The following is a 21,093-nucleotide window of genomic DNA, read 5'->3' on the forward strand; positions in this document are numbered from 1 at the left end:
AGAAAGAGGGTACAAGCTCTAGTGAGCTCTAGAGTTCTAATCCTCCCTCCCCAAAGTCTCTAGCCTCTGATTTGCCCTCACCGGTTTGATGGTGTCTCTTCCCGCTGTAGAGAGATCTTGCCATTGGGATCCACAAAGTCTTCTACCTGGAAAATCAGGTCAAGAATAACTTTTTCCCACATGCCTTTTGCATTTCCTATTCCTCTGAGTAAAGTTTTCTGGCTTTCTCCCTGTTACCCTCTGCCCTCCACAACTGACAGAGTCCCCTCCAACTGGTGACTGGCAATGACTTCTACCAGCCTTCCTTCACAGCTATCCCCTTGGCTGAAGATCTGTGGTCTTACATTTGAGGCATTCCCGGTAAGTTTCAGCATGCATCAGGCCCAGTGCTATTCTCAACCATTTCTAACAACAGACAGTACATAATCTTGGAGCTCTTGCCTTGTTATTATCGATTAGTCTCCTACCAAGAATTACCTCTATCATAGCCTTGGGTAGCAGTTGGGCTCGGAATAGTTGCAGCATGGCCTCCATGATATTCTTCCAGCCCTCTCGCAGGATGTCACCATGACGGTGGGCCAAATGGAACACTGTCTTGGCTGCAATGTGGGCTTTAGGGTTGCTTCCAAACACAGTCGGGAGGTTCTCAATAGACTGGAAAAGAAGATGAGAAGAGGCTTAGAGCCTGGCAAATGAATTGAAAGGAGATTCTCTTAGTCCTGTACCTATGGTTCCTAAGGGTCCTTCTGCTATTTCTGCTTCAATCCCCCATAATGTTGGTGAGAAGGGCTAACCTGGCTAAGGCCTTCTCCACTATTGTGTCTCCTCTCTCATCCCCATTATACAAGGTAATGCTATTCTCATCACAGGATAAGTCAGACAGAAATGGCCTAAGCTCTTCTATAGTCTGGCTGAGTGAGAGAATATGCTGAAGGGAATCAGCTCCACAGATACAGGTAGATCTATGGCCAAGGGAGAGGTCTTCCTTTGGAATGCCAAGAACACAGTTCCTGTCGCTGCTCACCTCACTGCTGAGAGCTGTGAATTTGCATAGAGAGATGATGAGATTGTCAAACACATCACTGAGGCCGTAGTGGGCGGAGATCATGGCGCACTTCCTGTAATGTCACATACCAGATACAATCACTGAAAGGCCAGGCAGCCCTTCCAAGTCCTCAAGGAGACTTGCTTGGGATTCTTCCCTAATCAGTCTCAGGAAGAAACCTTTACTCTTGAGTCTGTTTAAGACTGAGCTTTCCCAAGCCTCAGTCTCCCTCCAGAAACTCAGGAGGAACCCCATTCTACGGAAAATAAGAGTAGGAGTCAGAGAGGCATGGAGGCAATCATGTTAACTCAGAGAGGTGGAAGAAGATTAAGACCAAAGTCAAATCCTGGCTACCTGAAGCCTGAGATGGCTTTTTGGATGATTGTCTCCTCAAGGCTTTTGTCAAAGACATAAGAGAGAGCAGCAATAGTGGGGCCCCAGGTCATGGTGAAGAGGTCAAGATCATAGCTGCCAGCAGGCACACGTAGGAATATGCCCTCTGGGGTGGCACCTCGATGAAGCAGCACATTCCACACATAATTCTCCCGGACCAAGCCTGTCTGCTCCTCAGGCATCACAATTTCCTCATTCCTGTCAGGAGGTAACAAAAGGAGTAGGTGCACTGCTCCGAACTGACTGGTTACAACCTAGGACAAGGGGCTTTGCCCATAACTGGCACTTCCACCAATGAGAGGTCATCACAACTGCAGCTCAGTGGTCTGTTTCCATGCCCACCAGTGGCACAAAGGAGAAAGAAAGGAAGCATCCCATAATCTCCAAGCCCTGTCTCTAAGTGGGCCTTTAGTTCTACAGTAAGATCTCATATTCTTTCTGGATATGAGAGAATGAACAATTCTACTTTTTCTGGTTTACAGTAAAAGTCTAAGTGTCCCAAACGTCACCCTCTAGCACTCATTTTGGGTTCTCTACTACCCCCATCCTAACGCATCTTGTGAGCTAGACAGGAAAATCTAGCTGCTGTGGATTCAGAAAACGGGGCGATGATGCCCCCTCCACTCAGCAGGGGCCGTTTGAATCCTGGCTCAGAGTTCTTCAGTTACAGTACTGTTCAGCTTCTTTAAGAAATAAATGAGTTGGGGGAGGCGGGGCTGCCCAGCTGAAGTACGAAGCTAAATCCAGGGCATGTGAGTCACTGCAGACTGATGTGACTCCAATATTTGCAAAGGGAAGCAGTGTGCTTCTCCTTAGCAGAGATGTTATACCATTCTCTACATATACTCACTTGATGGCATGGTACATGTCCTCCAGGATGTCTTGCTCAAAGTCCTTGCCTCCATTCACACCTTTCAGATTTTTGCGAAACTCCTAGAGACAGGGCAGTAAGATTTACCCTACCATGTGTCAATGCTGAAGCCCCACGCAAGGAACTCCTGGATCTGTGGTAAACAGGACTTAGGAAACAATAAGTAAAAGAATCCACTTCCCTACCCCAGTTCCTCTTCTGTACTGGCCAGCCCTCCCTGACTCCCTTGGACAGAACCGTGTCCACTGTGCCCACTGGAAATCCCTCATCCTTCCTGCTACCTCCAAAGCTGTGCTAGAACTGCTCTGCCGCGGCTGGGATTCAATCTTACCTCTAGGGTCATGGGCGCATTCTGTTTGCGAACATTGTGGTTGTGCTGGTCAGTATTAAGCATGATGACAGCATAGGCCAGGGCAAAGCAGGCATCGCTATTGGCAAATGGGGAGCCATTACAATTCTGAAAAAGCAAAGACCCCGCCTATGTCAATGCTCTTCTCTAGCCAATCAAACCCTCACTGCCAACCTACTGGTCAATGCTGAGACAGAGGGAAGGTACCAGCCAGAAACTGACCCATCTCTTGCCAACTCCTTGATGGAAGTTGGCATCCCCTCTATGGGAAAGCTCACTGATGTTGTTCTCAGCCTCCTTAGGAGACAGGAACTGAGTCTTTCAGTTGAAGCCACAGAAACCCTTAGTCAAATTAATTTGGGATGCTGGACTCAGCCCCTGCCACTCAAACTCACCCTCCAATGTTCTGTGAATGCCTCTAGCAACCTCTGTATGACTGGTGCTTCCCCGGGCAAGCGGAAGGCTTCCAGGTAGAGGCGGAGAGCTTCATCCAGTCGCAGACCCTGAAAGCTGAAGGTGCTACAGAGAAAGAAAGAAGGATGAAAGACTCAAGATATATAAGTTGCAAATGTTGGGTGATCTATAGCTATAGTCCCCCTAAGCTTCTCCTATTGGAACAGAAGAGGCTGAAGGCTTTGGCAAAGGGGAGGTATCTCCTGGACATCTCTAACACTGAATCAGAATTTGACAACCACTAACCTTAGTACTTTTCACATCAGTGTGCTCCTGCCTAGAAATTTCATTCTGGAACCCAGAACCTGCCCTGTGCTCAGGAACTCTGCTCCACCCCTTCGCAATGTTCTCTGTGTAGAATGGATTGGCCCCTTCAGCTTTCTTGCTGGAGACTCTTTTAAACTCAACAGATATAAATCTTGGGAAGAGGAAGAGCATGTGACCTGGGTTACTAGCAGGAACTGACTGGTACTGTTTTGAACTGTCTGTCCCCCAACTACAGCCTACGTTTCTTACAGTTTCCTCACCTCACAAAGCTCTCCAGCAGGTCAATGTTTTTGCGGTCACTCACAAACTCTCCAATCATTTTCTTGTCCAGTCGAGGGTTCTCTCGCAGCCACTGGGCTACCTCTGTGTTATCCATTGGGATGGTAAGGAGACCTTTCTCCTGCAAAAACTGGATCCCCTTCTTTGGTTTCTGGTTGAACTGCTCTGTGCCAGTGATCAGCAGCTGCAGGAGAAATACAAGAGGTGTCAAAAGCTGCTCTGCCTCTAAACCAGACAAGACCAGGCCTCCATCAGGGTCCACAGCTGGTCACCTAATGGGTTCCTAGGACATGGCTCACTCCAGAACTAAGGCTGAATCATATTGGCCCTTAGATTTCCCCGATCTCCATTGTTTATGTAGAACTGGCTGAGGAACTCCTTCTTACTCCTTTTCTGAGTGCTAAAAATGCATAGCATTCTCCTCCAACCTGAGAATCAGGGGAAAAAAGTAGAAGTAAGAGACTAGAGAAGGTTTCCTTTTCAGTTTTACAGCCATCCCTAGAATCTGTTTACAGACTAGCTGATTCTAGCCTTTCTTTACAGATTCCCCTTCTTTCTTTGGTTTCCTAGCTCTTAAGGCCCTGGAGTTTGAAAGACATGGCGAACTAACCATGATGATAACTTTTTGACTGTCTATTCACAGTTCTGCAATCAAGGGCACACATAAACCAAAGTCATATAGGCCAGCCTTAAGATGAAGAAGGGTTAAATAGGTTTTCTTTGTGTTAAGAAAACCACAAAGCACAGTTATTTGAACTTTACTAAAAGCACCAGAATAAATGTCAATTCCCTTTTATTGCCAATGATCACCCCAGAGCTCCAGATGACCAATAACCTTCAGTGATCCACAGGATACCGGTTCCCAGGACTCCTGTTGCCACAAGCAACACTTGACTCTCAGTGAGGGCAGCATTTGCCCAGGAGCACACAATAGGAGGTCCTGATTATATGGCTTAGGAGTAAGGAAAGGGCTTCAAAGGAGACTGGGGGACTGCTGAAGTCCCAACAAGCACAAAAATTAGCCATAGGAAACTGTTCAATGAGCTGAAACTCTCCCTTGTTCTCTGAGACAGAACCCCCCAGAGAACACCCAGTCAGAGCAGGTAGAGGTTGAGCTCTGGGGATATCTATATGTACCTTCTTTTTGTTTTTAATTTCAATCAACTCCCGTGGATCTGGCAGGAGACAGGAAAATCGAGCTGGCTTCCGGGTAAACTTTTTGTCAGCTAGGAATGGGAGGGAAAGAGGGAAACACCAGTAAGACCTCTTTTACCAGGATAATGACTTTTAGAAGGATGCTGATATACCCTCTAGTGAAAAGAAGGAGGCCTCAGAAAGTTTCTTGTGCTCATCAGTCTTTCGCATCCCTAGAAGTCCTATTTTCTAGGGCTCCCAATGTTCTCCTTCCTCTCTCTGGGTCTGAAGCCAAGGTTAGCGGCCAAGTTCATTTGGCCTCAGGGGTTTCTGCTACCGTCCCCTCTGTTCTCCAACAGGCCTTCCAGCTGAGGGGGCTGAGGAAGATGGACACCCAGTACACACCCGCAGAGTCACCAGCTTCCTCCAGATCACTGCATCCTGGTTTCCCATGTTCTGCTGGCAGCCGCCCTCCACCTGGCAGATTCAGGCCTGCGATGTCTGGGGCCATGGCTGTAGCCTTCCCATCACTGGCTGCTCTCTCAGCTGGTAAGAGAGAAGAAGTTAAGTGAAGATTGGTGCTGTGGAAGCCAAGCAGAGCTTCAGGAGAATTGAGTCTCAGGCAAAGGAGATCTGCATGTTCCCACATAGGTCACCAGCCCTGACAGGATAAACCCAAGCCCAAATAAGTATTCACTATCCCACATTAGTCAAGCATTAGATTCTATAGTTTAATAAAGAGATTACTGAGTCACTTTCCTTGATCTTCTGCACCTCAATCTCAAGGAAAAGTTAGAGAAGATTAATTAGAGTTGAGGCAGTTACTGGGAGTAGGAAAAGGAAAAGTAGGAAAAACTTCCTTAAAGCCTGGAACTTTAAGGAACGTAAGTCCTATATCCTTTAATCTAAATTCTCTTTTCTCCCCATAAAGAAATGACAAGTCAGTAAAAAAGACAAAGTATGGAAGAGGAGAAAGGGAGAAGTCCATGAGTCCTTTTAATGTGCCAATCTGGTCTATGATTCACATCACCAAATCTTAGAAACACAGAATTAGGAGTACTTCAGAGGAAGTAATGAAAGTGTAGGAGAAAAGATTCAGTGAGTAGAGAAGGGATAAACATAGAATCTGGGATCCTCAAAGAAAGAAATTCCTCTCACTATTGTTGGCTTCTCGAGCGCCATCTACTGCCTCATAGCCAGGTCTGGCTGCCTCTTTCCTTTCTTGCTGGATAAGGTTGTTGAGGACTTTGGCCTGGCAGTGGGCCTCAGTGCTATCAATCACTGTCAGTAAGGCATCGAGAGACAGCAGGTGTGTTGTATAGAGCTGACCAGACACAGGGAAGGCATTCTGGAAAGTAAACAGATCCAGTAGACTTGAGGTTAGAATACTCCAAAAATCCTAAAACTGCCCATAACTTTTACATTGCTTTGAGAAAATGCCCTTCCTTTTGTTCCCCAACTCTCAAGTGTTTCATTCCCTATATGTAGTATCCTCACTACCACCAGAGAGATTTCCTTAATTAAGTTTTCTTTCCAGAGACCAGTAACAATGCTCAGCACCTTGGACAGCAGCTTGGTGAGATCTTCAAAGAGGTTGGAACAGTAGTAGTCACAATCATAGTTGATATAGAGCTCAGTGACAAAGCTGGGGATGTGCCAGAGCTGCACAATAGCCTCCAGTGCCATCTCCTTCATCTCATAAGGCATCTTAGGGTTCTCCACAGTGATGATCTCCATGAGCTTTTTGATGTACATCTGACAATAATTGAGTAATTGCCATTTGGATGGGGAACGGGTTCAAGATAAGAAGAGGCAAATTAGATAGGAAGCAAATGCTAGCCAGGAAGCATGCATTAAGAGACAATGGTATTCCATACCTAAAGACATTCCCCTCTTTGCCCTTCATGATGGAGGCGAGCTGGTTCTCTACCTTGTGCCTGATCCAAAACAAGTTGCCTATTGCCCTTTTTGTGCTCTGTGAGCCTTATCTGGTCCTATTCAGGGTTCCTTTTTGCAATTTTCTGGTGAATTCGGCTTGACCTGCCTGCTTGTGTTGAAAAAGAACTACAGGCAAAAGAGTTGCACCCACTCACAGTGAGGTTACTTGCCAATTCTCACATTTGGGTTCTCCCATTTTAAAGCCAGGCAGATTTCTCTGGGCTCCTTTCAATTTGTCCATGAGAGAGGTTAGCCAGTGAACCAAACTATGGAGGCTAAAAGCACTCTCCTCAGATGCCACTAAATCCCACCCCTGCAGCATGACAAAGCTGATCCAAATGAAGGTGCCATACATCTTCCTATTTTTTTTCCCCTTCTTTTTCCAAGTTCAAGAAACTCACCTCTAACTGGAACTTGAGATGCTCCCTCATACTTTCAAAGAGTAGGAAGCATACCCGGAGGGAAGCAGCATAAAGGTTCAGTCGCTCTACGCTGAGTAGCTGGAGATCACAGTAGGACGGGCCATTAGGTTTCTGAACCTGACTTTGGCTCAACCAAGAGAAAAGCAGGAGAGCAAACTGTGGGAAGTTGCCACCAGGGGAACTCTATATTTGTGCTCTGAGGGAACTCTGTATCCAGCCATTTCTATGTTTCCCCTTGGTTGCCAGCATCCCTGGGGAATTAATGGAGTCCTCTTGACTATGACTAGTGGTCAGTAGGGGAGGTAGGTTCTTTCCTGGGTCCTATACTCTTCACATGAATCAGCCAAACCTCCCTGTGTCCCTGGCCCTTAAGAGACCCTGAAAAATAGCCAGGGGCTTGGCACCCCTTTAGAAATCCAGTCTTACCTGGAATAAGTGGCGGCACATCTCATCCTTGATGAGGCCCAAGAGGGTTTGGCACTGGGCTACAGGGGCGGACTCAAGAGCCACTGTGAGCAGATGCAGTCCCATGTGGATCATAACCTCTGAGTTGTGGCGGTCGTGTGGGTTGGTGAGGGAGATGAGAAAGCGGAAGAGCTCACGGATGCAGGGGAGACCATAGGGGACCAAAGCTGTGCCTGGGAAAGGCCAGGAGGGAAGTGGGACTGCTAAGAAACAACTGGCTCGATCACAGAACTAACCTGCCCTGTATTATACAGGCAATTTCAGATAAGTGATTCTCTTCCAGAAAAAAAAAAAAAAAACCACAATTTTTTTTTCTAGGGCAGTAGGGAGACTAGTCTCACTTACTGAAGGGAATCAGAATTGATGATCCCACCTTTCTGTTAGAAGTCTCAAGCTTCTATTCTTCCCTTTCACTTCCTATTGTTAACCAAACTCCCTCTCTGTGTAAGCTAGGGAAGGGCTCCATCCAACAGTCCTCTGGCTTGATTCCATTTCCTCACTAGAAAATGGCCTAGGACATTGCCAGAAGACACCCTGGATCTAGGATGGCTTAGGGTCAGACAGCTTAGTGGGTCAGATAGGGGAAAAGCCTGTCTGAGAGTACTCACCTTCTTTCTGAGAGGACTGTGTAAAGCGCACACCCCGGGGATTGACATAATCCATGTCATGGACAGAGGCGGAGTCAGAGTGGTCAGCAGGGGATGTGCACTCCTCTAACACTTCAGGGATGGATTCCACAGATGTTGATTGGGCCTTTTCCACATGAGCCCCTTCCTGCTATGACCAGTCGTGGGGGGGATATAGGAAAAAGGATGAGGCAAGAGCAACGTGAACTTATTTCCCTTAAGTCTCTGTCCTCCAAGTGTCTCTAATGGACTGTGGGTACAGGGCCAGCTCAGTGGGCTGTGAATCAGTGCAAGATGGTTTAGGGAAGGAGTATGACGAAGGACTCAGAAAACATCACCTGAGGCAACACTGACCTATGGTGACTAGAACTGCATACCAACAGAGGACCTCAGGGGCTTGGGATTTAGATCATTAACATCCAGAAAAAGCCATGGCCAGCATCCTCACCTTTGCCAAGTACTGCCTGTATGCGCAACTTGAAAATCCCGGGAGCTACCCACCACAGTGAGTCATGCTGTGTTTTTCCTAGGCAGCACAGCTAATTCTAGGAAACAGGGAAGAACCCCCACTGCCCCAACCTTCTTTTGAACCAAGGCCTGGATAAAGGAGCCAAGGGATCAAGCCAATTCCCACAGCAGAAGACTGCACAGGGATCTTTAGAAATCAAAGCCATACCTGTGGCTCAGGTTGCTCAGGAATCCCCAGCTCATTGCTGCCAGGCTCTGCAACTGTGCTGTACCCTGGAGAGCCAGGCTGCTCCAGGTCAGTGAGGTCCTCTTTGGAGGTGGTCTGGGAGGAGAACTCCAGACCACTGTCAGTAGAGGGGCTGACCACTGCTGAGGCAGTTTCTGAACTTGCAGAGGAGATGGGAGTGGGTACATCAATGAAGGGCATGCCACCTGCTAAATAAAGTAAGTAAAGCTTAAAGAAAAGAGACTCTAGGAAACACCTACCCTCCATGGTACTGTTTGTTTGCTTGTTTTTCCCTAGACTGCATACGCTGGTCTCTAGAGTAGTCAGAGTCCCACTGGAAGGAGAACAACCTTAAGTCACTGCAGAATTGCTAAATGGTCACAGTTTGACCTGGAGTTTTTCCAATTTGCTCTCTGCAGAAGGACCAAAGTGCCTCAGTTAGTTGGTCTTCACTGACACAATACCTGAAAGAGGTAGGAGCTTTTCTTCTATCTGTTCTAATCAGAAGAAGCAGCTCAAGGTACTCACCACTGAGGTTAGAGGATAAGGTGGTTCCACTGGAGATGGGCTGCTCTGAGCCTGGTATGACTTTGGTCATATGGCGTGGGGCCCGGGGAGATCTCTTCTGTTTCTTCCACTTAGATGAATCACTCATGCCTCCTGCTCTCATTTTTAGCTGGAAATATCGTACCTCATTAGCACTGATATTCAAATTAAGATTCTATCCCTAGAAATCTCCCTTCTTTAGTCCCACTGGTCCCTAGAAGATAGCCTATGCACCACATCTGTACCAAAGTAACAATCAAGACCATCAGAGCACATTCCTAGTCCTCTAGCTGGGCTTCTACATTTGCCACTTTAAAGGTCAGCCTGGGAGCCTCCAAGTGGAAGGTGACATTCTGTTTTTAGGCTGGTCATTGGTAAGGTCAATCCTCACACATCACTCTGCTTCCTTGAATCCCAGGTGGCCATCCTGAGCCCTGTAGATGGTGCCCGACTCTTGTGCAGAATGGGTAAGGGCCGGGGGTCCTTTGGCAGAAGCTTCAGATCTACAGGTCCTGGATCCCTGGGCTTTCCTCAACTACCTGCATAGAAGCCTTTGACTCCTAGTTCTTAACCCAGCTATGACAGCCTACTTCTTCCCAGCCAAATGCTTAGCTTTCCTATTACTTCATGAACTGGGCCTAGATCCTAACCACATCCGTCACTCTTGATTGTCTACATCAAACAGGTCAAAGGTTCATTCCTTGGAATTATGGAAGGAGTGGTATCCCAGCTGACTTGTGGAGTTAAGGATGAAAGGTCATGTCATGTTGCTGCTCTGGTACTCTCAATTTCAGTATATAAATGAGCCCTCCTGTCCTTCTCACTGTTGGTCTTTCTAGAAGCAACTATGTTTTCAGATACTAAAACTACTGATTTCTTAGACTCTTGCTCTATTCCATTTCCCTCTCTCTTGCTATATTTCTATCCCTTCTCTAGCTTCCTTTTAGTCACAAAGGAAAACCTTTATCACCTGTTGACTACTTTAGGGTATAAATTTTCATGCATTTTTTTCCACCCTAAGTTCATAGCTACTTTGTTTAGGCCCATTTCATTTTCTTAATCCTGATGCCTTCTCAGTTATGGTTTGAATCCAACCCCCCTTCAGTTATATCAAACTATTCCTAGACTGATGGACCATTCCTGGGAAGGGCAATAGAAATTCTCTTCTAGAGACCATTAGCATGACTCTAAAAGAGAGTAGAAACAATTTTTCTCCCTGCCTCTTTCTAAAGGCTGAATATACCCATGTTATCCTTGGCCTATTCAATTCCCTCTGCTATCTGAGAGATAGGCCCCCCTTTTCCCCCCAAGCCCTCCAGAATCTTGCTAACTTTTGATGCTTTGCTTAGAAACCACATAATTTTTTCTTCCCTACCCATATCTCCACCCATAAAGGAGAGAAGCCCAACAGCTGAGCCCCACCTCCAGCTCTTAGTAACACAGCAACAGCCTAGCATTGGATTTACACTTTTTGTCCCTGCATCTCCAAAATGCCAGCAGTCATATGCCTAGAATAGAGCTTCAAGTGCTCTGAGTACTGGGGTTCCTGTGGTAAGCAGGAACCAGGATGCTCCCTCCGGGAACCACTGAAGCTCATCTGGGTCAAGTTCATGGCAAAAGAAAGTTCTGGAGATAAGAGTCAGTCAAACATGCAGATAGGCCAGAAGTCCAAGAGATCAATGAGGGAAAACAGGAACCTCCTGGCTTAAACTGGAAACTGTCACTGAGCTCCAAAAAACACTCACACCTGGGTTGACTTGTGTGAGATATCTTTTCTCTCCAGGTGGCTCCCCAATTTCAGGAATTCCAGGTAGTCCCACTTTCACTGAGAAGCCAGTCACTGAGATTCCTTCCCACACTAGGATCACATCCCTGTCTCCTTCACCATCCTCTGCAAAGGCAGCTTTAACCTGATCATTTCAATGAGTGTTCTCTGCCTCTTGGCTGGAGTAAGAGTTGAGAGGCTGCCAGTTCTTACAAGTGTCTCAGTCCTTTAAAAGTGCAGCTGTGCTCCCTGTTTTAAGAGCCTAAGATGGGGGCTGGGGTGAACAGTTCATGAAACTCTTCATCACCTTTTCCATATAATTCTACTTCCAACAGACAATATAAGCTTTATAAAAAAAAAAAAGTGCAGGTCCCAGCTTAATAAACATGGCAAAACACAGGGTAGCCACTGAAGAGAGCTGCAACTTGAGACTAGGCAAGCACACAAATGAAACTTTGAGACAAGGCATGCAGAGAGAACACAGGCCTGTGGACTGTCAAGTGTACACACATACAGTTCTTTTCATCTTCTAAAACCTGAATGTCCACAACTACACCTCTAGCATGCACACTCTTGTGACAGCTTAGACAGCCCATACTGCCTTCTCTCCTTCTTCCTAAAGCAGGGATATGGGGATTACAGTAATCTTTAGCTTGCACCTCTTCTAAGTTCCCCTACTTCTCAAGGACAGAGGGCCCCCTGGCAGATGACAAAGTATTTTCAGTGTCCTGGGCTAACCTTGGACCTGGCTCCTTTTCATCCATCTAGAGTCCTAAATCTTCGAATGACTCCTTTAACGGTAACCAAGAAAAAAAAAAGAGCTCAACCAGACAGAGTACCCTTTCCCTCAAAACCAAGTTCAATTATCCAGCTAGAATCAAGGACTGTGCTTAAGCTTTCTAATGCCAGCTCTGAGACAGAGAGAGGGTAGAAAAGTGAAGGGTCTTGTTTGACGGTCCCTCATAGTTCCCCTAGAAATGGTAGATATTAAGCCTCCCCACAAGATGTCAGTAGGACCCAGGCTCTCTATCTAGGCTCACTATACAATGTGTTACCAGTTTAAGGCTTCCTTCTGCCTCCAGGCAGCCAGATGCCCCATGAAAATTCCCAACACTGCAAAGTTACAAACACATGCAGCTCTTCCAAAGCCATGCTGTATTACTAGGGAGGGGTAAATTGTGCTCTATACAGAGGACATGGGACCCAGATGTTACATATAAAAAATAAACATTTAAATAAATAAATTAAAAGGGGGTAAGGAGAGGGAGAGGGAGAGAGACCTTGAGGTTCTTAAAGAGTAGTACCCTCTCTAACTGGTTCAGGGCTTTGGTCTGCTCCCCACTACTTAGCTCCAGTTTGTTGAGGAGACATGGAGAAATCTGTGAAAGACAGGCAAACGAACGATTTAAACAGAGTGAAATAAACTCAGACACAAGCCAACAGGGCACAGGGCAGGAACGGGGATGGATGGCAGGGGAAATGGGAAGGTCAGGTTCATGCACCAAACAGCCAAGGGTCATCTCCAAGGGCAGAACCTCTTAGGGCTGCAAGCAGATTCCTCATCAGAGGCCTGTGAAGTCCAGGGCTTCAGTTTAAGATAGAAAGAGGCCATTCTTCTCAACACCATTCTTCTCCTAGCAGTTTGAGAACCTTCTGATCTGGAGTCAGACTTGATTTATCTTGTCAGAGGCTAGCCCAAGCATGAGCCCAGTCTAATTCAGTATCAGGAGATTTTAGGTATAGCCTCTCTAGGCCTCCTATCTGCTGACAAGACTGGGCCCTGAGGGGATGGCAGGACTTTCACCTTTATCAGGATACATTTTTTGCCCAGCCTGATGGGCCTCACCCAGTTTCCATGAAGGACTGGCTCACTAGCTTACATGGAGGGTCAACAAAGATAGGCTAGAAAGGAACGGCTGGGGAAGGAGAGGTACTTGGGAAAGAGGCATCTGGAAAATTTCTTGGTAAAGGAGCGATAACTATTTCTAGATTCCAAGCAAACCTGTCTAGGCAAAAGCATACTTTTGCTAAGCAAGAGTATCCAGGAAAATCCCGATAGCACAGAAGCTGGGAGATTGAAGTTTGGGTGAGGGATAGCAGGTCATACCTTTTTCATGTTGGTCCCCGTATAGTTCTTGGGTTCTTCTTTAAACTGAGGTAACCTGTAAGATAAGAAAATCCCATGGACTGTAATTAGGGATAATAACAAATATTCCCCTTCATGCCAGCCACAGTCCCAAAAAGAAACAGGCTAATTTCACCCTTTTCAGAGCTTTATTGAAGGGCCACAGAAATTGAGGAACGTGGGACACAGACACGTTCTAAAAAAGAAGGTAGCTGTCATGAGGGAAAGGTGACTAAGTACCCCTGGAGTGCAGAGGCTCTTTTCATCTTTAAACTGATACTCTCCTGCTTGTATTCACCTGGCAGATATTGCTGAAAGGCATGATATGCGGAGAGGGCAGTCTATTAAAACCCCAGGAGACTGGGCATAGGGTCAGAAGTGAAAGGCAGATGAAGTTTTGAAACCAGTAAATTTGAACCTGAGAAGTAGGAAACAATTAGCAGCAGGGTTCAGAGGCAAATCTAGTCTGTGGGTAATAAGAATTATTATTTATAGATTTGAGAGCAAAAATAAATCCCAGGGGGAAGTGTGTGTGTGTGTATGTTTTAATAGACTATTTAAAAAAGCAATCTTAGTTTCACAGTACACTGATTTCCCATATAACACTTGCTCCCCTACAAGCATAACCTCCTCCATCATCAATATCCCTTAGGGGAAGCTGTAAAGTGCTCGCCTCAGGGCTAAGTTGAGGGCCTTGATGAGGGTAACCAACGGTTTTGGATTGCGTGGATGCGGGACTTTCAGTGCTCAAATGGGAAGAGTTAGGCAAACCAGGATTGTTGGTTACCCTAGCCTTGGTCCTTCCTCACAGAAACTGGACTGAGCTCTGGGAGCTCAGCAACCTGCTCCAGGCTTCCTTGAGTTTGGCTTCCTCTCTGGGTTTCCTTTCCCAGCTGCTACCTGCACAGAAACTGACACAAGTTTGGGAAGCAGAAGTTCTGTCAGCCTAGATCAAATAACCCTCTGCTTCCCTCTGAGGCCAAGCCAGCTCCCTCCTCCTTCTCCCTTGCATGGTAACCCTGGGCCCAGAGAACTACTCCCATCCACCATCTCAGTAGCCTCTGATGTGGCTGTGGGGTTGGCCAGGTCCCTGAAGTGGCTGTGTGGAAGCAGGCAGGCTCAAGAGGCCTGGGTAGCCAGGCTGAAGCAAACAGCAGCAGGTTTACCTTGTGAAGAGCAGCTGCACCATGTCTACGAGAGTGTGCTCTGCGGATTTTCTCAATAACTCTGCACAGGCAAAAACAAATAACACAGGTGTCATTACTTGCCGTGCTATTATCAGGAGGCTTCTCAGAGCAGACTCCCCTCCAAACCTTGTTTACTAAGGATTATACCAAACTTATTAAAACCAGCTCCAGCTCAGCTTGGAAGCTATAACTTCACTGACCCACTAGATGGCACTACTGAGTCAGGAAAAAAGGCACAAGGATATGTTCTCAGGGGTTGCAGGCTGGTGTCAATCCCAGAAACCTCAAGGGAAGGAGATCTGGTTCTGGGCTGAGTCAGTCTGCGATTTAGCCCAATTCCTGCCCTAACACAAAGAGTTAAGGTCTTTTCTAGCCACACAACAAATTGTCAAGTACAGAGACTTCAAGATCCCTATGGCTCCACAAGGTAGGTGATGGAGAAGTCATGAGTTTTCTATCTCTCTGGGGTTCAGAGACAGCATCCTATATTCATACTCACAGATACTGCCCCTAGGAATGATGAAGGGCCCAGTATTCAAGCACCTACCACTGAGCCTCATTTCAAAGCAGATCCGGAAGCAAGACTGCATAATCTCACACACAGATTCATTGGTTAGGTGGGCACCTACTGGGGTCAACAACAGAGTCCGCAGTACCTACCAGGAAAGAAAAAGGAGACACTATGATAAACAAGGCAGGCTGGGTGAAGAAGGGTATACGTGAGGGGAGAGAAAGTGTCTCCTGTTTCTCTCGTGTCCTATGGAAGCACTCAGGAGTGAGAAAGAGGTTAGCAAGAATGCTGACCTTGCTTCGGCTTGGTGCTGGTGGTCAAGTCTCCCAGGAGCTTATCTTAGGAGCTGTGTCTTTATGTTATATGACCCCAACATAGTTCAGCACTCATTTCTGCCCTAGCCCACAAACCTAACGGATGAATGGCACAGATACAGTCTGCCAGAGGTACAAGTGTATTAAGGGTTCCGGTTATTTGATATCAATATCAAATTTAAAGCTTTTAATTATTTTCCTTAGAAAAAGCTTTTACTTTGGGTACAGAGCAGCTTGTTTGGAAACAAAGTAGCTCTCTAAGCCTCAGTGGACTCAAAACACAGCTTCACATTGCTGGCAGGCTCCGGTAAGTAGAGCCGGAAGCACTCGCTCCTGGCCATTAGCCTAGTTGCTGTTTCCCTCCATTTACCTGAAGGATTTTCATGAGGACAACCTCATCGCTGGCAGGATCTGTGCCCACAAAACGGGCATGGGTGACAGCATCTGCCATATTCTCCATGCCCTCTGCTGTGCCCTCATGGGTGGGATCTGCTCAAGCAAAGAAAAAAAAAGAAAGGATATGAAGAGGAGAGGTAAAAAGTCAAGACGTCCTGTGTAGGGTCTATTTTGAGAGACTTTAGTTTTCTCCTCTTCAGTTCTCTAACCCATGGCTCCTTGAATTACCTGAGTTTTTGCCCATAACTGGCTGATATATGTTGTGCCCATCTCAGCACAAATGCTACTGTGTAAAAGGGGTTCTCAATCATATATCAGAATCATCTGGAGGGCTTGTGAAAAATAAAAACTGCTAGCCCACACCCCAAATTTTTGATTTAGTAGGTCTAGCATGGGGCCTGAGAATCTGCATTTCTAACAAGATTCCAGGTAAAGTTAATGCTGCTGGTCAGGGGACCATACTTCGGAATCACTGGTGTAAAGCTACTCACTTGATAGAGGAAGGACCTGGAAATTTGAGGTTTTGGCCCAGAGCAAGTGCCTGGGAGGGCCAGAGCTTTGAATGCCAAGGCTGTGGCCTTTCTCTTTTCATGTGTTCTCTTTCAACACATCTCTCTATCTGATCGCTTTTGGAATGCAGTATTCAGGTGCAACTGAGGTAGGGGAGTACAGGTAAAAAATGGACAGTCACTGCTGCCAATATGAAGATGTGGGTATCCATTACAGCAAATCAGAAAGCACTTCCTGCTTTGGTTTCATGCTTATTAAAAACAGTATGTTATGGACACGAATCCTTAACTAAGAGTGATAGGGGACTAAATGAAGAGGACTGGAGGCTAGCTAACTGGGAAGTAGGAGGCAGGAAGACCTTAAACTGTGAATAAGAAGGGAGATGCCAGCTCTGACAACCAGCACTGGGGTAGAAGCTAACACAAATGTTGCCAAGGAGGAAACTGCTCCCGTTCATGATTTAAATACCCATAAAGAGTAGACAAAGAAGTGACCTCCATCAAGGCTTACAAGGGTCCTCCAGAGCAGCCTGGATTGTTCTTGGGGGGCACAAATAGGAAAAAGAAGATAGGGATATGACAAAAACTTTGTGAGTGACAGAGAAAAATGCTCTAGAGGTGACATGGTGTTAGGTAAGAGAACCTCCTAGTTTTTAAGTGTAGGAATTAGAAGAAATTCTCATCATTCTCTTTCCTTGTACCTGAAAATAATGGAGTTCCTGAATTTGAAGCTCAGGAGATGGCTGAGAAACCAGAACATTTCTCTTGCAACAATGAGCCAGAACACGTTCATCAATTGTGAGTGGTTTTCATTTTTCTCTCCCGTCCTGGTTAGTCTCTGATACCTGGTCAAAGACTCTTGTTGTCCTATTTACTTCATGCCTCTACTCAGTATCATGAATGGCTACTTTAGAGGTCATGCAGAAGGAAGCCAATTTCATGATCTACAATAGAGGAAGGACCCAGCTCCTTCTATTACCCAACTCTCCATGTTTCTCCCAATCAATATAGAAAATCCTATACTCTCAAGGCAGTTGCCTGAGTCCTCTCTCACAGCCCTGCTGGACAGAGTCCACAGAAGGACCTTTCCTTGCTCAGAAAATCCAGGACCTTTTTGGTGCTGTGTGGTGTTTCAGAGCTCCTAGTGAATGGCAGCCTTGCTCTCACCTCACAAACTTCTGGGGGTTTATTTCTTCCCCTCTTTCAGTAACCTCCCTAGTTAAAATGGCTTAAGCTCTATTGATCTTTTTGTAGCTCTTATCCTCTGAGCTTGAATGAAGTAGCAAACTTAATTTTCTAAAAAGGCAAGTACAAGTGACAGGTCCTTAGAACCACAGGCAGGGCCTCACAAGCCAGGCAATCAGAGGCACAAATCCTGATCTGGTAGCTGTGTGGGGCCAAACAAAAGGCTGGTCTTTGGAGTAGGATCTAAAATAATCCTAGAAGCCTCCATCACAGGATTGAGAGATGGAGGGCAGTTCCTTCAAGAAGGGCAGCCTAAACAAAAGATTGGTTCACTTAACAGACCTTATCTTCCCCAGGACCTCTTCTTTAGAATCTCTTCCTTTCCTGGCCACCCTGGAGAAGACTGCAGGGAAATTTGCCAATCTCATCTCCTTTGCCTTCTGGCTTTCATACACTCCTTCCTGTTCCTTTTCTCATACCCACTACAATCACCACTTCCAGCATTCTCTTTTCCCACCACAGGAAACTCCAGTGACCAGCTGGCCTGAGGTCTCCAATGACCAGCTTGTCTGCCAAGCCAAGAAAGGCGAGAGAGAAACACTAACAAAAGAGCAGAGGGAAAAGGCACAGAGGGCAGCTACTGGAGGCCTTGAAGAGAGATGACCTGCAGGTGGTGCTCAGGGTAAGGCTCTAAGTTGCTGGGCCTGATTTTTGCTTAGGAGAAATATGAAGCTAGGACCAGGGTGCCTGGAGAAGCTGATGCCCCTATTCAGAACCTAGCTGGCACCAGCATATTTGCTCCCAATCCTGAATGCTTCAACTAAACAAATCCAATTTTCTAGAAAAGATAAAGGGTTTTCTTGCTTTGAACTGAAGGTCATTTTCCTTTCTTGCTAGCTACCTGAGCTTCCACTTTTCCTGTCTCCCTACTTAGAAACAAGGACAGCTGCCTGTGTTTTATGTTCCTCACTATTGCACATGGGCAGACAATATGAGAAAAAGAATTCAGGATTCTGAGTGACAAAATCAACTAAAAAGAAATAAAAAAATACACCATAAACAAATTCAGAGATAAACAATAGACTGGATAAAATATTTGGGCTAGATTGAGAGAAATTTGTAACACTATGATAGACAATGGGTTAATATCCTCACTATACAAAGAACTCCTACAAACTAATCAGAAAAACAAAGACAACTCAATAAAGGAGAAGACATTCAAATTTCAAGTACAGGAATCTGTCATACAAAATGAAATTTTATAATAAAGCTACGTGAACAAGGAAGCTTATTTCAACATTATTGATAATGGCTCAAAACAAGAAATAATTTGAGCTTCCCTGGTGGGCTAGTGGTTAAGAATCGCCTATCGATGCAGGGGAAATGAATTTGATCCCTGGTCTGGGAAGATTCCACATGCCCCTGAGCAACTAAGCCCGTGTGCCACAACTACTGAGCCAGCGTGCCCATGTGTCTAGAGCCTCTGCCCCCCAACAAGAGAAGCCATCACAGTTAGAGGCTGGTGCACCACAACGGAGAGTAGTCTGGGCACCACAACTAGAGAAAGCCCACACGCAGCAAGGAACACCCAGCACAGCCAAAAATAATAAATCTTTTCTAAAAAAAAACCCAGAAACAACCTAAATATTAAATATTCTCCAATAAGAGAACGATTGAGTGAACTGTGTTATATCTACACTATAGAAATTATACAGCTACCAAAAAGAAAAAAATCTTACCAGGGACTGAGGGGCAGGGGAAATGGTGTATTATTACTTAATGGTTAGAATTTCTTGTCTGGTATGATGAAAAAGTTTGAGAAACCGATGGGGATGGCTGTACAACACTGTGAATGTAGTTAACGCCACTGAATTATATACTTTAAAATGGCAAATTTTATATTACGTATATTTTATTAAAATAAAAAAAGAACATACAAACTTCCAGTTGTAAGATTAATAAGTTCTGGGGATGTAGTGTACAGCATGATGACTGTAATTAACAATGCTGTATTGTATGTTTGAAAGCTGCTGAGACAACAGATCTTAAAAGTTCTCATCACACACACAAAATTTGTTGCAATGTGAGGTGATGGACTTAACTAAGTATGGTAATCATCATTTTGCAACATATGCATATATCAAATCATTATACTGTACATCTTAAACTAATACAATGTTATATGTCAATTATATCAATAAAATTGGAGGGAAAAGAATAAATCAGATAGATAATTATATTATGTACACTGTTTTAATACTATTAAATGAAAAAAAAATATTTAGCACAAAATTCTATTTTTATTTCTTTTTAAAAAGAAGTAGAATTTTAGGTGGATGAAACTGGAACCTATTATACAGAGTGAAGTAAGCCAGAAAGAAAAACACCAATACGGTATACTAGCACATATATATGGTATTTAGTCAATCAGTAAAGATAACCCTGTATACGAGACATCAAAAGAGACACAGATAAATAGAACAGTATTATGGACTCTGGGAGAGGGTGAGGGCGGAATGATATGGGAGAATGGCATGGAAGCATGTAAATTATCATATGTGAGGCGATTCGCGAGTCCAAGTTCAATGCATGATACAGGGTGCTCGCGGCTGGTGCACCGGGATGGCCTGGAGGGATGGGATGGGGAGGGAGATGGAAGGGGGGTTTTGGAGGGGGAAAGCATGTATACCCATGGTGGATTCATGTCAATGTGTGGCAGAACAAATACAATGCTGTAAAGTTAAAAAACAGAAAATAAACTAATTAAAAAGAAGTAGAACTTTATATATATTTATATAAATGTATGGAAAGGTATAGAAATATTCAAACCTTCCTGTTAACATCATTTACCTAAAGAAGGATGAGGACTATTGAGAGAGACCATTAACTTTTCTTGTAGTCACCTCTTTATTATTTATCTTCTTAAAATAACCATACATTACACTTGAAAAATAAAGATAAACTAAAATCAAACCTCCAAGGGCATCATATCCTTAACTGCCTCCAAAGCACAAAGAAATCAGTAGTCCCAAGGAAACCTCCTCTCACTCCCCTCTGTACAACCTCAATCAATTAGTGTGATGAGTAGCCAAAAAACAATCCTATTTCTTTTCTGCAAGGAAACAGATACTTGGGGGAAAACTTTTCAGCATTACCAGCTCATTGCCTAAAGCCTGACCACCCTGGGAAAGGCAAAGAAATGAAAGGGTGTGGTCACTCAAAAAAGCCTGAGTGCTTACCTATGAGCGCATAGGACAAGAACTTGTTGACAGAGGTGAGTGCAAGTCCAGTGATAGGGCCAGTGGTATCTTCAGAGCGAATTACTTCCAGAAATGGACGAAGGAACACATTGGGCTCAATTTCTGAGAGTTCTGTAAGAAAAGAAATGAGCATGAGGAGGTGCCATCTTAAAAGAAACTAAACGTAGAAAAAGGCCATTTTGTCTGTGCTGTGAGGCAAAGTTCTTAGTTGCTGGGACCATCATCCTCCTTCTGAATTATCTTGACTCAAACTCCAGACACTATGTTGTTTTATCTGTAAAATTTTTAGTTTGTACCTCTAAAAGATTAAAAAGCTTAAAAAAAAAAAAAAAAACCCCACAGTATCATTGCCATGTTTA

The 21,093-nt window shown here is 45.1% G+C and overlaps 1 protein-coding gene across 50 annotated transcripts in view; it reads right to left on the reverse strand.

Annotated features, from left to right (window-relative positions):
• Positions 1-21,093, reverse strand: part of GBF1 (golgi brefeldin A resistant guanine nucleotide exchange factor 1) — a 120,207-nt gene that overhangs the window by 9,747 nt on the left and 89,367 nt on the right. For 8 of the 50 annotated variants that reach the window (XM_081545679.1, XM_081545426.1, XM_081545593.1 and 5 more), the window contains exons 4-26: positions 20,714-20,845; positions 15,755-15,873; positions 15,107-15,215; positions 14,539-14,599; positions 13,355-13,409; positions 12,528-12,626; positions 9,465-9,612; positions 8,919-9,145; positions 8,225-8,390; positions 7,578-7,789; positions 7,131-7,229; positions 6,352-6,546; positions 5,950-6,139; positions 5,197-5,337; positions 4,795-4,883; positions 3,639-3,841; positions 3,054-3,177; positions 2,641-2,766; positions 2,289-2,371; positions 1,400-1,636; positions 1,025-1,118; positions 478-654; positions 82-146 (exon numbers count right to left, since the gene is read on the reverse strand). In XM_081545679.1, coding sequence (XP_081401805.1) covers positions 82-146; positions 478-654; positions 1,025-1,118; positions 1,400-1,636; positions 2,289-2,371; positions 2,641-2,766; positions 3,054-3,177; positions 3,639-3,841; positions 4,795-4,883; positions 5,197-5,337; positions 5,950-6,139; positions 6,352-6,546; positions 7,131-7,229; positions 7,578-7,789; positions 8,225-8,390; positions 8,919-9,145; positions 9,465-9,612; positions 12,528-12,626; positions 13,355-13,409; positions 14,539-14,599; positions 15,107-15,215; positions 15,755-15,873; positions 20,714-20,845 — 3,151 coding nt within the window. Of the gene's footprint in view, positions 1-81; positions 147-477; positions 655-1,024; positions 1,119-1,399; positions 1,637-2,288; positions 2,372-2,640; positions 2,767-3,053; positions 3,178-3,638; positions 3,842-4,794; positions 4,884-5,196; positions 5,338-5,949; positions 6,140-6,351; positions 6,547-7,130; positions 7,230-7,577; positions 7,790-8,224; positions 8,394-8,918; positions 9,146-9,464; positions 9,613-12,527; positions 12,627-13,354; positions 13,410-14,538; positions 14,600-15,106; positions 15,216-15,754; positions 15,874-20,713; positions 20,846-21,093 lie in introns of all 50 variants that reach the window. The other 42 variants (XM_081545733.1, XM_081545634.1, XM_081545727.1 and 39 more) reach the window with 10 other exon arrangements.

Source organism: Giraffa tippelskirchi, chromosome 2, assembly GCF_054371585.1.
Source record: "Giraffa tippelskirchi isolate mGirTip1 chromosome 2, T2T-mGirTip1v1.2.pri, whole genome shotgun sequence".
Classification (NCBI taxonomy): Eukaryota; Metazoa; Chordata; class Mammalia; order Artiodactyla; family Giraffidae; genus Giraffa; species Giraffa tippelskirchi.